This window comes from Bufo bufo, chromosome 3 (assembly GCF_905171765.1).
Source record: "Bufo bufo chromosome 3, aBufBuf1.1, whole genome shotgun sequence".
Taxonomy (NCBI): domain Eukaryota; kingdom Metazoa; phylum Chordata; class Amphibia; order Anura; family Bufonidae; genus Bufo; species Bufo bufo.
In genome coordinates, this window is record NC_053391.1 from 684,602,984 (window position 1) to 684,618,453 (window position 15,470).

At 38.3% G+C, this 15,470-nt stretch overlaps 1 protein-coding gene across 3 annotated transcripts in view; it reads right to left on the reverse strand.

The window, feature by feature from the left end:
* LOC120996513 (glycerophosphodiester phosphodiesterase domain-containing protein 5-like) overlaps positions 1-15,470 on the reverse strand; it is a 195,241-nt gene that overhangs the window by 68,519 nt on the left and 111,252 nt on the right. For all 3 annotated transcript variants that reach the window (XM_040426457.1, XM_040426459.1, XM_040426458.1), the window contains exon 3: positions 13,633-13,736. In XM_040426457.1, the coding sequence (XP_040282391.1) occupies positions 13,633-13,736 (104 nt within the window). The remainder of the gene's footprint in view (positions 1-13,632; positions 13,737-15,470) is intronic.

The window sequence follows — 15,470 nt, forward strand, 5'->3', positions numbered from 1 at the left end:
GTTCCTGTGAGCGCGCGCGCCTGTGTGCGCGCGATCACAGGAAATCTCGGCCATCGCGAGAGGACGCGCCGGCGCGTCCACTCGGAATGAATCAACCACCTCCAGGACGCGTCTGTGCGTACAGCGGTCCGGAGATTAATATGCTGGCGCTATTGTCTGCCACCAATTATACTACTATTTTTAAGCATTTTTTGTCAAGGCTTTACCCAGAAAGCAGGACTCACAGGCTGTCTCTATGGGTGGGAGGGGAAGCAGGACTCACAGACTTTCTCTATGAGTGGAGGGGGAAGCAGGACTCACAGGCTTTCTCTATGTGTGGAGGGGGCAGCAGGACTCACAGGCTTTCTCTGAGTGGGAGGGGGCAGCAGGACTCACAGGCTTTCTCTGAGTGGGAGGGGGCAGCAGGACTCACAGGCTTTCTCTGAGTGGGAGGGGGCAGCAGGACTCACAGGCTTTCTCTGAGTGGGAGGGGGCAGCAGGACTCACAGGCTTTCTCTGAGTGGGAGGGGGCAGCAGGACTCACAGGCTTTCTCTGAGTGGGAGGGGGCAGCAGGACTCACAGGCTTTCTCTGAGTGGGAGGGGGCAGCAGGACTCACAGGCTTTCTCTGAGTGGGAGGGGGCAGCAGGACTCACAGGCTTTCTCTGAGTGGGAGGGGGCAGCAGGTCTCACAGGCTTTCTCTGAGAGGGAGGGGGCAGCAGGACTCACAGGCTTTCTCTGAGAGGGAGGGGGCAGCAGGACTCACAGGCTTTCTCTGAGAGGGAGGGGGCAGCAGGACTCACAGGCTCTCTCTAAGAGCGAGAGGGGAGAAAAGGACTCACATGTTTTCCCTATTAGTGGGCAGAGAAAGTAGGACTCTCATAGACTATGATAGGTTTTAGAGAAAAAGATTGAGGTTAGACAATCACATGCTGCTTATTAGGGGCCAACACCTTCAGAACCTACAGAAGAAAACTATTAGTAACATTTTTACGCATGGCAATTTTATATTAGATTAGCAGTATCACCAATAACTTAAGCCATTAACCCATAAAATAAGTGGCTTTATATACCGTAACTTAGGTTCTGCAATTCTCAAAGAGAATCCAACCTTCAAATATTACTAGAACTTGCAATGACTTTAATAACCTGCAGAACCACATTTCACTATCATTGGATTAATTTGTTCTTCATAGTCACCAATGCAACGGCACCGCCAAATCTTTAGTCACTGGGATCTTCTTCAGACCAAACAGGCAAATCAGTAGTTTTAAAATGGAATAAAAATACAGTAGAAATGGTCGAACTCTTCCTCACACAAGAAGTTCTACACACTACTCATTCAGAGAACAGACGAAAATGTCCCTTTAAATTCTTCTGATAGCAGCCGTACTGCACCCTTAGATAAAAAGAAAGGTAGAAAAGAAAGCTGCCCATAAAGGGACCTGGAAAGTGTTTAAACCCACAGTATCCAGGTCTAATCCAGGTCATTCTGTCTTTTCGCTTCTTAACCCTTTACAGGCTGCTGATCTGCAGGCAGCAGGTTACAGACCAGTGAAGCTGAGCCCACTAACATAGTTTTGAGGGAAAAGATTCAAAATAAATTGTAAATTATAGATTTAAATCTATTATTGTCGCTATTATTGTGGGTTTATGGATCACTAAGTAGGACTATCACATGGCCTTATAAATCCAAGCTTTCTCAGTGGGTGGAGGTACAGGACTCTTAGGCTTTCGCTATAAATAAGAGGGGGAAGTAAGACTCACAGGCTTTCTGTTAGCTCCACAACCCATGTCTGCCACTACCTCGCTCCCCCAGGTAGGGACACGCTCCTCGTCCTGATGGGTTCTCTTTCTGCACCTGCAGGCCACAGCCTGTGCTTCCCATTCTGGCCTATTCTCTCCACCCAAAGGGCAAGCACACTTCCTTGCTCTTAAAGGGCCAGCACATGCACGTTCTAATTTTTCCCCAGCCTATGGCTGGAGGCCTCAGAGGATTTAAGGCGCTTTCCCCTGTGGGAGCGTGCCCGAGAGGTTCTTAGTTTACACCAGTGAAGGTGTACTATTCTGATTGTCGGTCCATGTACCGAATTTTTTACTTGTTAACCGATTCTGATACTTTGCTGCCTGCCCTGACATTAGCCTGTCTACCGTACTAACCCTTTGCTGCGTGCCCTGACCTGTTCAGTTCCTCGGAATCGCACAAACTCTGCCTGGCCTGACCCCTGCCCTCAGGAATTGCCCAAAGTCAAATTGGTTAGTTGGCACAGTGGTGCCACAACAATTGTCCATATCACTTTCTCTATGAGTGGGCGGTGGAAGCAGGACTCACAGGCTTTATGAGTGAGAGGTGGAAGTAGGACTCACAGGCTTTATGAGTGAGGTGGAAGCAGGAGTCACAGGCTTTATGAGTGAGGTGGAAGCAGGAGTCACAGGCTTTATGAATGGGAGGTGGAAGCAGGACTCACAGGCTTTATGAGTGGGATGTGGAATCAGGACTCACAGGCTTTATGAGTGAGAGGTGGAAGCAGGACTCACAGGCTTTATGAGTGGGAGGTAGAATCAGGACGCACAGGCTTTGAGTGAGAGGTGGAAGCAGGACTCACAGGCTTTATGAGTGAGAGAGGTGGAAGCAGGACTCACAGGCTTTATGAATGGGATGTGGAAGCCAGACTCACAGGCTTTATGAGTGAGAGGTGGAAGCAGGACTCACAGGCTTTATGAGTGGGTGGGGAAAGGAGGACTCACAGGATCATGCAATTTATTTGCATATAGACTGTACACTCCTGTAAACAAGGCTCACACTGCTATTGTCTGAAATGTTGATTAGTTTTGTAACTCTAATGTCAGATTTTGTCTGTGCAGGCCTGGCCTAATGTTTTGGCCAAGACTGTACATACTGACATACACTCACCCAAAGAATTATTAGGAACACCATACTAATACGGTGTTGGACCCCCTTTTGCCTTCAGAACTGCCTTAATTCTACGTGGCATTGATTCCACAAGGTGCTGATAGCATTCTTTAGAGATGTTGGCCCATATTGATAGGATAGCATCTTGCAGTTGATGGAGATTTGAGGGATGCACATCCAGGGCACGAAGCTCCCGTTCCACCACATCCCAAAGATGCTCTATTGGGTTGAGATCTGGTGACTGTGGGGGCCATTTTAGTACAGTGAACTCATTGTCATGTTCAAGAAACCAATGTGAAATGATTGGAGCTTTGTGACATGGTGCATTATCCCGCTGGAAGTAGCCATCAGATGATGGATACATGTTCTCATTCTGTTTACGCCAAATTCGGACTCTACCATTTGAATGTCTCAACAGAAATCGAGACTCATCAGACCAGGCAACATTTTTCCAGTCTTCAACAGTCCAATTTTGGTGAGCTCGTGCAAATTGTAGCCTCTTTTTCCTATTTGTAGTGGAGATGAGTGGTACCCAGTGGGGTCTTCTGCTGTTGTAGCCCATCCGCCTCAAGGTTGTGCGTGTTGTGGCTTCACAAATGCTTTGCTGCCTACCTCGGTTGTAACGAGTGGTTATTTCAGTCAACGTTGCTCTTCTATCAGCTTGAATCAGTCGGCCCATTCTCCTCTGACCTCTAGCATCCACAAGGCAGTTTTGCCCACAGGACTGCCGCATACTGGATGTTTTTCCCTTTTCACACCATTCTTTGTAAACCCTAGAAATGGTTGTGCGTGAAAATCCCAGTAATTGAGCAGATTGTGAAATACTCAGACCGGCCCGTCTGGCACCAACAACCATGCCACGCTCAAAATTGCTTAAATCACCTTTCTTTCCCATTCTGACATTCAGTTTGGAGTTCAGGAGATTGTCTTGACCAGGACCACACCCCTAAATGCATTGAAGCAACTGCCATGTGATTGGTTGACTAGATCATTGCATTAATGAGAAATAGAACAGGTGTTCCTAATAATTCTTTAGGTGAATGTATATTTTGGTTTTCACGCAGTTCCAAGCTTCAGTGTTTCTGGATCTTTTTGTTGGAAGTTTCTGGCCTTGATCCTTCTTTTCCTTCTCCAGTTCGCCCTGTCATGCTGGATATAAGCTTCTGGGCCAAATTCTGACTGATGACAACCCATTCTTGTCTGGTCAGTCCTCAAAGTTTACCACAATTTTTGTGGTTTTGTTTGTCCATCCATTTATTTTGGGATTGACTGCTGGTTCTCTATGCGATTTAGATCTGGGAAGTTTCCTGCTGATGGACCCAAAATTTTAATGTTTTGTTCAGCAAGTCACTTAGTTATCCCTTTTGACTTGGTGCTCCATCATGCTGAAAAAAGCATTGTTCCTCACCAGATTGCTCCTGGATGGATGGGAGAAGTTGCTCCTGGATGAATGGGAGAAGTTGCTCCTGGATGAATGGGAGAAGTTGCTCCTGGATGGTCGGGAGAAGTTGCTCCTGGATGGTCGGGAGAAGTTGCTCCTGGATGGTCGGGAGAAGTTGCTCCTGGATGGTCGGGAGAAGTTGCTCCTGGATGGTCGGGAGAAGTTGCTCCTGGATGGTCGGGAGAAGTTGCTCCTGGATGGTCGGGAGAAGTTGCTCCTGGATGGTCGGGAGAAGTTGCTCCTGGATGGTCGGGAGAAGTTGCTCCTGGATGGTCGGGAGAAGTTGCTCCTGGATGGTCGGGAGAAGTTGCTCCTGGATGGTCGGGAGAAGTTGCTCCTGGATGGTCGGGAGAAGTTGCTCCTGGATGGTCGGGAGAAGTTGCTCCTGGATGGTCGGGAGAAGTTGCTCCTGGATGGTCGGGAGAAGTTGCTCCTGGATGGTCGGGAGAAGTTGCTCCTGGATGGTCGGGAGAAGTTGCTCCTGGATGGTCGGGAGAAGTTGCTCCTGGATGGTCGGGAGAAGTTGCTCCTGGAGGGTCGGGAGAAGTTGCTCTTGGAGGAGGTCTTCATCCCATTCTTTATTCATGGCAGTGTTCTTGTGAGTGAGCCCACTCCCTTGGATGAGAAGCTTGCTCAGGAATGGCAGCGGACAGGTGTAAGGGCATCTGCTCGCAGAGTAAGGCAAAGGCTTTTGGAGGATGGCCTTGTGTCAAGAAGGGCAGCAAAGAAGCCACTTCTGTCCAAGAAAAACATCCAGGACAGATGGACATTCTGCAGGAATTACAGGGATTGGACTGCAGAAGACTGGGGGGGGGGGGGGGGACAAGTTATTTTTTCTGATGAAGACCCCTTCAGACTGTTTGGGACATATACAAAAATGAGTGTCCGGAGAAGAAAAGCTGAGCACTACCATGAGTCCAGTGTCATGCCAACAGTAAAGCCTCCGGAAACCATTCATGTATGACGTTGCTTCTTATCCAAAAGAGTGGGCTCGCTCACAAGAACATGGCCATGAATAAAAAATAGGATCAAAATCTCCACCAAGAGCAACTTCTCCCAACCATCCAGGAGCAATCTGGTGATGACCAAATGTTTTTTCCAGCATGATAGACACTATGTCATAAAGCAAAAGTGATAAAAAAAATGGCTCGCTGAACAAAACACTGAAATTTGGGTCCGTGACCAGGAAACTCCCAAGACCTCAATCCCATTGAGAACCCATGGTCAATCCTCAAAAAGTGGGTGTACAAACAAACAAACAAACAAACAGAAATTGTGATAAATTCTACGCAATGATTAGGTAAGACTGGGTTGTCATCGGTAAGGATTTGGCCCAGAAGCTGACATCCAGCATGGCTGAGCGAACTGGAGAACAAAAAGAAGGGTCAGTACATGTATGAAATGATTATAATTTACCTTCAGTTTACCACAGAAACATCTGACAAAAAGAGCCAAAAACACTGAAGCAGCAAACTGCGCGCTAACCAAAATTTGTGTCTTACAATTTTTGACCATGACGGTACACGTACGCTTTGAATCGGACAGTGCTGCGGAATATCATGGCTCTATATAAATATAACATTATTATTATTTTTACATGATTTTAAACCTAAATTATATTAACTGGAGAGAGAATTACTTCCCTCTATAAACAAGTATCAGTGTCTCTTATAATGCAGTCAGGCAGGCAGAAAAACATGGCAGGAAAGCAGAAATCTAACATATTCCACATCCCATGTATCCCACACCATGGTCTGTACTGTGCAACAGTAATGTCCTGGCAAGTCTATATAAGATCTCATATCCCCTCCCCAAACTGCGCTGGTCACAGTGCAGGTACACAAATGATGCTGTTACACTGTGCCTGAATATTAAACAGATCATCAATCTTGATCAAGACAAGCAACACATCCCTGACATTACAAGTGAATCCATCTCCAGAGGCCAAACACAAAGTAACACAAGAAAACCACTTTATCAACGCACAAATGACTCCAATGCTGTTTCAATAACCTCAGCTGAAAGCATTCAGTTTTAGATGAGATTTACAGGAACAGAACACAGACACATTTTCCAGCAACATTACTCCCCAGTATTATAGTCCAACCACAGGTTTAACTGAACCAAACTCTCAGCATCATACAGACCTATGATCTATAATACTGCCTCTTATGTACAAGAATATAACTACTATAATACTGCTCCTATGTACAGGAATATAACTACTATAATACTGCTCCTATGTACAGGAATATAACTACTATAATACTGCCTCCTATGTACAAGAATATAACTACTATAATACTGCTCCTATGTACAGGAATATAACTACTAGAATACTGCCTCCTATGTACAAGAATATAACTACTATAATACTGCTTCCTATGTACAAGAATATAACTACTATAATACTGCCTCCTATGTACAAGAATATAACTACTATAATACTGCCTCCTATGTACAAGACTATAACTACTATAATACTGCTCCTATGTACAGGAATATAACTACTATAATACTGCCTCCTATGTACAAGAATATAACTACTATAATACTGCTCCTATGTACAAGAATATAACTACTATAATACTGCTCCTATGTACAAGAATATAACTACTATAATACTGCTCCTATGTACAAGAATATAACTACTATAATACTGCTCCTATGTACAAGAATATAACTACTATAATACCGCTCATATGTACAAGAATATAACTACTATAATACCGCTCCTATGTACAAGAATATAACTACTATAATACTGCTCCTATATACAAGAATATAACTACTATAATACTGCTCCTATGTAAAAGAATATAACTACTATAATACTGCTCCTATGTACAAGAATATAACTACTATAATACTGCTCCTATGTACAAAAATTTAACTACTATAATACTGCCTCCTATGTACAAGAATATAACTACTATAATACTGCTTCTATGTACAAGAATATAACTACTATAATACTGCCTCCTATGTACAAGAATATAACTACTATAATACTGCTCCTATGTACAAGAATATAACTACTATAATACTGCTTCTATGTACAGGAATATAACTACTATAATACTGCCCCCTATGTACAAGAATATAACTACTATAATACTGCTTCTATGTACAAGAATATAACTACTATAATACTGCCTCCTGTGTACAAGAATATAACTACTATAATACTGCTCCTATGTACAAGAATATAACTACTATAATACTGCTCCTATGTACAAGAATATAACTACTATAATACTGCTCCTATGTACAAGAATATAACTACTATAATACTGCTCCTATGTACAGGAATATAACTACTATAATACTGCCCCCTATGTACAAGAATATAACCACTATAATACTGCTCCTATGTACAAGAATATAACTACTATAATACTGCTTCTTATGTACAAGAATATAACTACTATAATACTGCTCCTATGTACAAGAATATAACTACTATAATACTGCTCCTATGTACAAGAATATAACTACTATAATACTGCTCCTATGTACAAGAATATAACTACTATAATACTGCTCCTATGTACAAGAATATAACTACTATAATACTGCCATCTATGTACAAGAATATAACTACTATAATACTGCCTCCTATGTACAAGAATATAACTACTATAATACTGCTCCTATGTACAAGAATATAACGGCTATAATACTGCCCCCTATGTACAAGAATATAACTACTATAATACTGCCTCCTATGTACAAGAATATAACTACTATAATACTACATCCTATGTACTAGAATATAACTACTATAATACTGCTCCTATGTACAAGAATATAACTACTATAATACCGCTCCTATGTACAAGAATATAACTACTATAATACCGCTCCTATGTACAAGAATATAACTACTATAATACTGCTCCTATATACAAGAATATAACTACTATAATACTGCCTCCTATGTAAAAGAATATAACTACTATAATACTGCTCCTATGTACAAGAATATAACTACTATAATACTGCTCCTATGTACAAGAATATAACTACTATAATACTGCCTCCTATGTACAAGAATATAACTACTATAATACTGCTTCTATGTACAAGAATATAACTACTATAATACTGCCTCCTATGTACAAGAATATAACTACTATAATACTGCTCCTATGTACAAGAATATAACTACTATAATACTGCTTCTATGTACAGGAATATAACTACTATAATACTGCCCCCTATGTACAAGAATATAACTACTATAATACTGCTCCTATGTACAAGAATATAACTACTATAATACTGCTTCTATGTACAAGAATATAACTACTATATTACTGCCTCCTGTGTACAAGAATATAACTACTATAATACTGCTCCTATGTACAAGAATATAACTACTATAATACTGCTCCTATGTACAGGAATATAACTACTATAATACTGCCCCCTATGTACAAGAATATAACCACTATAATACTGCTCCTATGTACAAGAATATAACTACTATAATACTGCTTCTTATGTACAAGAATATAACTACTATAATACTGCTCCTATGTACAAGAATATAACTACTATAATACTGCTCCTATGTACAAGAATATAACTACTATAATACTGCTCCTATGTACAAGAATATAACTACTATAATACTGCTCCTATGTACAAGAATATAACTACTATAATACTGCCATCTATGTACAAGAATATAACTACTATAATACTGCCTCCTATGTACAAGAATATAACTACTATAATACTGCTCCTATGTACAAGAATATAACGGCTATAATACTGCCCCCTATGTACAAGAATATAACTACTATAATACTGCCTCCTATGTACAAGAATATAACTACTATAATACTACATCCTATGTACTAGAATATACCTACTATAATACTGCTCCTATGTACAAGAATATAACTACCATAATACTGCCCCTATGTACAAGAATATAACTACTATAATACTGCTCTTATGTACAAGAATATAACTACTATAATACTGCCTCCTATGTACAAGAATATAACTACTATAATACTGCTCCTATGTACAAGAATATAACTACTATAATACTGCTCCTATGTACAAGAATATATCTACTATAATACTGCTCCTATGTACAGGAATATAACTACTATAATACTGCTCCTATGTACAAGAATATAACTACTATAATACTGCTCCTATGTACAAGAATTTAACTACTATAATACTGCCTCCTATGTACAAGAATATAACTACTATAATACTGCCTCCTGTGTACAAGAATATAACTACTATAATACTGCCTCCTATGTACACGAATATAACTACTATAACACTGCCTCCTGTGTACAAGAATATAACTACTATAATACTGCCTCCTATGTACAAGAATATAACTTACTATAATACTGCCTCCTATGTACAAGAATATAACTACTATAATACTGCTCCTATGTACAAGAATATAACTACTATAATACTGCTCCTATGTACAAGAATATAACTGCTATAATACTGCTCCTATGTACAAGAATATAACTACTATAATACTGCTCCTATGTACAAGAATATAACTACTATAATACTGCCTCCTATGTACAAGAATATAACTACTATAATACTGCTCCTATGTACAAGAATATAACTACTATAATACTGCTCCTATGTACAGGAATATAACTACTATAATACTGCTCCTATGTACAGGAATATAACTACTATAATACTGCCTCCTATGTACAAGAATATAACTACTATAATACTGCTCCTATGTACAGGAATATAACTACTATAATACTGCTCCTATGTACAAGAATATAACTACTATAATACTGCTCCTATGTACAAGAATATAACTACTATAATACTGCTCCTATGTACAAGAATATAACTACTATAATACTGCTCCTATGTACAAGAATATAACTACTATAATACTGCTCCTATGTACAAGAATATAACTACTATAATACTGCCTCCTATGTGCAAGAATATAAATACTATAATACTGCTCCTATGTACAAGAATATAACTGCTATAATACTGCTCCTATGTACAAGAATATAACTACTATAATACTGCTCCTATGTACAAGAATATAACTACTATAATACTGCTCCTATGTACAAGAATATAACTACTATAATACTGCTCCTATGTACAAGAATATAACTACTATAATACTGCTCCTATGTACAAGAATATAACTACTATAATACTGCTCCTATGTACAAGAATATAACTGCTATAATACTGCTCCTATGTACAAGAATATAAATACTATAATACTGCTCCTATGTACAAGAATATAACTGCTATAATACTGCTCCTATGTACAAGAATATAACTACTATAATACTGCCTCCTATGTACAAGAATATAACTACTATAATACTGCCTCCTATGTGCAAGAATATAAATACTATAATACTGCCTCCTATGTACAAGAATATAACTACTATAATACTGCCTCCTATGTGCAAGAATATAACTACTATAATACTGCTCCTATGTACAAGAATATAACTACTATAATACTGCTCCTATGTACAGGAATATAACTACTATAATACTGCTCCTATGTACAAGAATATAACTACTATAATACTGCTCCTATGTACAAGAATATAACTACTATAATACTGCTCCTATGTACAAGAATATAACTACTATAATACTGCTCCTATGTACAAGAATATAACTACTATAATACTGCTCCTATGTACAAGAATATAACTACTATAATACTGCCTCCTATGTGCAAGAATATAAATACTATAATACTGCTCCTATGTACAAGAATATAACTGCTATAATACTGCTCCTATGTACAAGAATATAACTACTATAATACTGCTCCTATGTACAAGAATATAACTACTATAATACTGCTCCTATGTACAAGAATATAACTACTATAATACTGCTCCTATGTACAGGAATATAACTACTATAATACTGCTCCTATGTACAGGAATATAACTACTATAATACTGCTCCTATGTACAAGAATATAACTACTATAATACTGCTCCTATGTACAGGAATATAACTACTATAATACTGCTCCTATGTACAAGAATATAACTACTATAATACTGCTCCTATGTACAAGAATATAACTACTATAATACTGCTCCTATGTACAAGAATATAACTACTATAATACTGCTCCTATGTACAAGAATATAACTACTATAATACTGCTCCTATGTACAAGAATATAACTACTATAATACTGCCTCCTATGTGCAAGAATATAAATACTATAATACTGCTCCTATGTACAAGAATATAACTGCTATAATACTGCTCCTATGTACAAGAATATAACTACTATAATACGGCTCCTATGTACAAGAATATAACTGCTATAATACTGCTCCTATGTACAAGAATATAAATACTATAATACTGCTCCTATGTACAAGAATATAACTGCTATAATACTGCTCCTATGTACAAGAATATAACTACTATAATACTGCCTCCTATGTACAAGAATATAACTACTATAATACTGCCTCCTATGTGCAAGAATATAAATACTATAATACTGCCTCCTATGTACAAGAATATAACTACTATAATACTGCCTCCTATGTGCAAGAATATAACTACTATAATACTGCTCCTATGTACAAGAATATAACTACTATAATACTGCTCCTATGTACAGGAATATAACTACTATAATACTGCTCCTATGTACAAGAATATAACTACTATAATACTGCTCCTATGTACAAGAATATAACTACTATAATACTGCTCCTATGTACAAGAATATAACTACTATAATACTGCTCCTATGTACAAGAATATAACTACTATAATACTGCTCCTATGTACAAGAATATAACTACTATAATACTGCCTCCTATGTGCAAGAATATAAATACTATAATACTGCTCCTATGTACAAGAATATAACTGCTATAATACTGCTCCTATGTACAAGAATATAACTACTATAATACTGCTCCTATGTACAAGAATATAACTACTATAATACTGCTCCTATGTACAGGAATATAACTACTATAATACTGCTCCTATGTACAGGAATATAACTACTATAATACTGCTCCTATGTACAAGAATATAACTACTATAATACTGCTCCTATGTACAGGAATATAACTACTATAATACTGCTCCTATGTACAAGAATATAACTACTATAATACTGCTCCTATGTACAAGAATATAACTACTATAATACTGCTCCTATGTACAAGAATATAACTACTATAATACTGCTCCTATGTACAAGAATATAACTACTATAATACTGCTCCTATGTACAAGAATATAACTACTATAATACTGCCTCCTATGTGCAAGAATATAAATACTATAATACTGCTCCTATGTACAAGAATATAACTGCTATAATACTGCTCCTATGTACAAGAATATAACTACTATAATACTGCTCCTATGTACAAGAATATAACTACTATAATACTGCTCCTATGTACAAGAATATAACTACTATAATACTGCTCCTATGTACAAGAATATAACTACTATAATACTGCTCCTATGTACAAGAATATAACTGCTATAATACTGCTCCTATGTACAAGAATATAAATACTATAATACTGCTCCTATGTACAAGAATATAACTGCTATAATACTGCTCCTATGTACAAGAATATAACTACTATAATACTGCCTCCTATGTACAAGAATATAACTACTATAATACTGCCTCCTATGTGCAAGAATATAAATACTATAATACTGCCTCCTATGTACAAGAATATAACTACTATAATACTGCCTCCTATGTGCAAGAATATAACTACTATAATACTGCTCCTATGTACAAGAATATAACTACTATAATACTGCTCCTATGTACAGGAATATAACTACTATAATACTGCTCCTATGTACAGGAATATAACTACTATAATACTGCTCCTATGTACAAGAATATAACTACTATAATACTGCTCCTATGTACAGGAATATAACTACTATAATACTGCTCCTATGTACAAGAATATAACTGCTATAATACTGCTCCTATGTACAAGAATATAAATACTATAATACTGCTCCTATGTACAAGAATATAACTACTATAATACTGCCTCCTATGTACAAGAATATAACTACTATAATACTGCCTCCTATGTGCAAGAATATAAATACTATAATACTGCCTCCTATGTGCAAGAATATAAATACTATAATACTGCTCCTATGTACAAGAATATAAATACTATAATACTGCTCCTATGTACAAGAATATAACTGCTATATGTCTCCATTTATGGGGGATGGGGGGGGGGCGGTTTACACTCACCAGTTGAATTCATTGTAGTCGTTGTGAACTTCCCACCAGAAATAAAACCACGTGAGTGTGAGGAAGAAGGTGAATGTGAGGATCATGAACCATAGAAGCTCCCACTGTGGATAAAAAGAGGAATCATGATGAGTATGACGGTAAAGTACAAAAATGAACTCAGCACTGCAGATATTAAAGGGATATTCCTGGTTTCTTGAAAATAAAAATGCTCTGCGACCTTCTAATACGCTTTGAATATCATTTATTTATTATTCTCAACTGCTTGTTGTCAGTGAATAGAGTAATTTGTTTTCATATGTAGAGACTGAAAACCAGTCCTGATTATGCCCAGCTTGTTAGGAGACAGAGCTCTGGTGAAGGGTTACTTTCATGGTCCGCTAACCCTCCATCATGATGACAGAGGAATGTGAAATATTTCAGGGACCTGGATTTAACATTCTGTCCCCGTCCTGTGATCAGATATTCATCTTGGATTTTACCGGAATTTCATTAAGATAAGAAACCAAGGCCGTCCCTTGAAAAAAAAACTACATTCATCCCCTGACCTTCTGTGACCCGTTTTCAGTATTTAAAGCAGATCCCTCTGTCTTTTGTTAGGTAATTGCCTTTTTAGCACAAGCCATACTGGAGACAATTCCTTCCCATATAGACAGTGCAGCAGGGTGTGTGAGCTTTATGCTAGATACAATGAATAGGAGTCAGGTAACAGAGAAATGCCATGGATTATTAGTTTCCAGGAAGTGACTCAGAATGGCCCCTCCCCCGAGGAACTGACATAAAAGCTGCATACATCGTCTTATATATGTGTGTATGATGTTATTCTCCTGCATTATTTAGGTCTCTAGTGATGCAAGAAGGCTGTGATTAATTCACACAATCGCTAACAAGGAGATGGCTCTGCTTATCCTGTCTCGTCTATACAGCAATGCTGACCATTGTAATAACTGCAATATTACAAGATATTTTTATGTGGATTGTTGTATAAAGTAGTACAAATGTTGATGCCTTCTGTTTCAATTAATCAAATATGAGGGGGGGGGGGGTTTCTACAATTTGGCCACCCCTACGTTAAGAGGTCACCTAGTTTTCAAAAAGACTTTTAAAAGTTTGTTTAGGAGATATCGTACATACCCTGCCACTCTGGAACCCGGCCACTCTAGAACTCTTGTTCTAAAAGTTCTGCACCTGCCAATGTCATGTCCTTTACCTGGTTTCCGGCCTGGGCTATAGACGGGACGTCACTTCTGCTGTGGACGGCAAATTCACAGCGGAACTAACGTCCCGTCCACAGCCCAGGCCAGAAACCTGATAAAGGACGCAACGTCGGCAAAGGACATGACATTGCGTCCTTTATCAGGTTTCTGGCCTGGTCTGTGGACGGGACGTTAGTTCCGCTGTGAATTTGCCGTCCACAGCAGAAGTGACGTCCCGTCTATAGCCCAGGCCGGAAACCAGGTAAAGGACATGACATTGGCAGGTGCAGAACTTTTAGAACAAGAGTAGCCGATCAAGGCAACTATGAGGTAAGTATATATTAAAAAAAATTCTTTGTACTGGAAAGTTATGAGTCACTAAGGTGGGGGTGTACGGCCTGCTGGGTCCCAGAAAACCCTTGTAATGCCTGATTGTTCTTACTTTAGCAAAGTCATATTTGTGTTGATAGCGATACCATCTGGCGGCATCATTTATGTAAGAGATGATTTTCATTTTTAGTACAGATCAGCAATTAGCCCACAAAAAGTAAAAAAAAAAAAAAAATATATATATATATATATATAAGAAACAATGAAAAGCAAAAACAAAGTGAAAACAATAAAAAATAATCAAGTCGGATG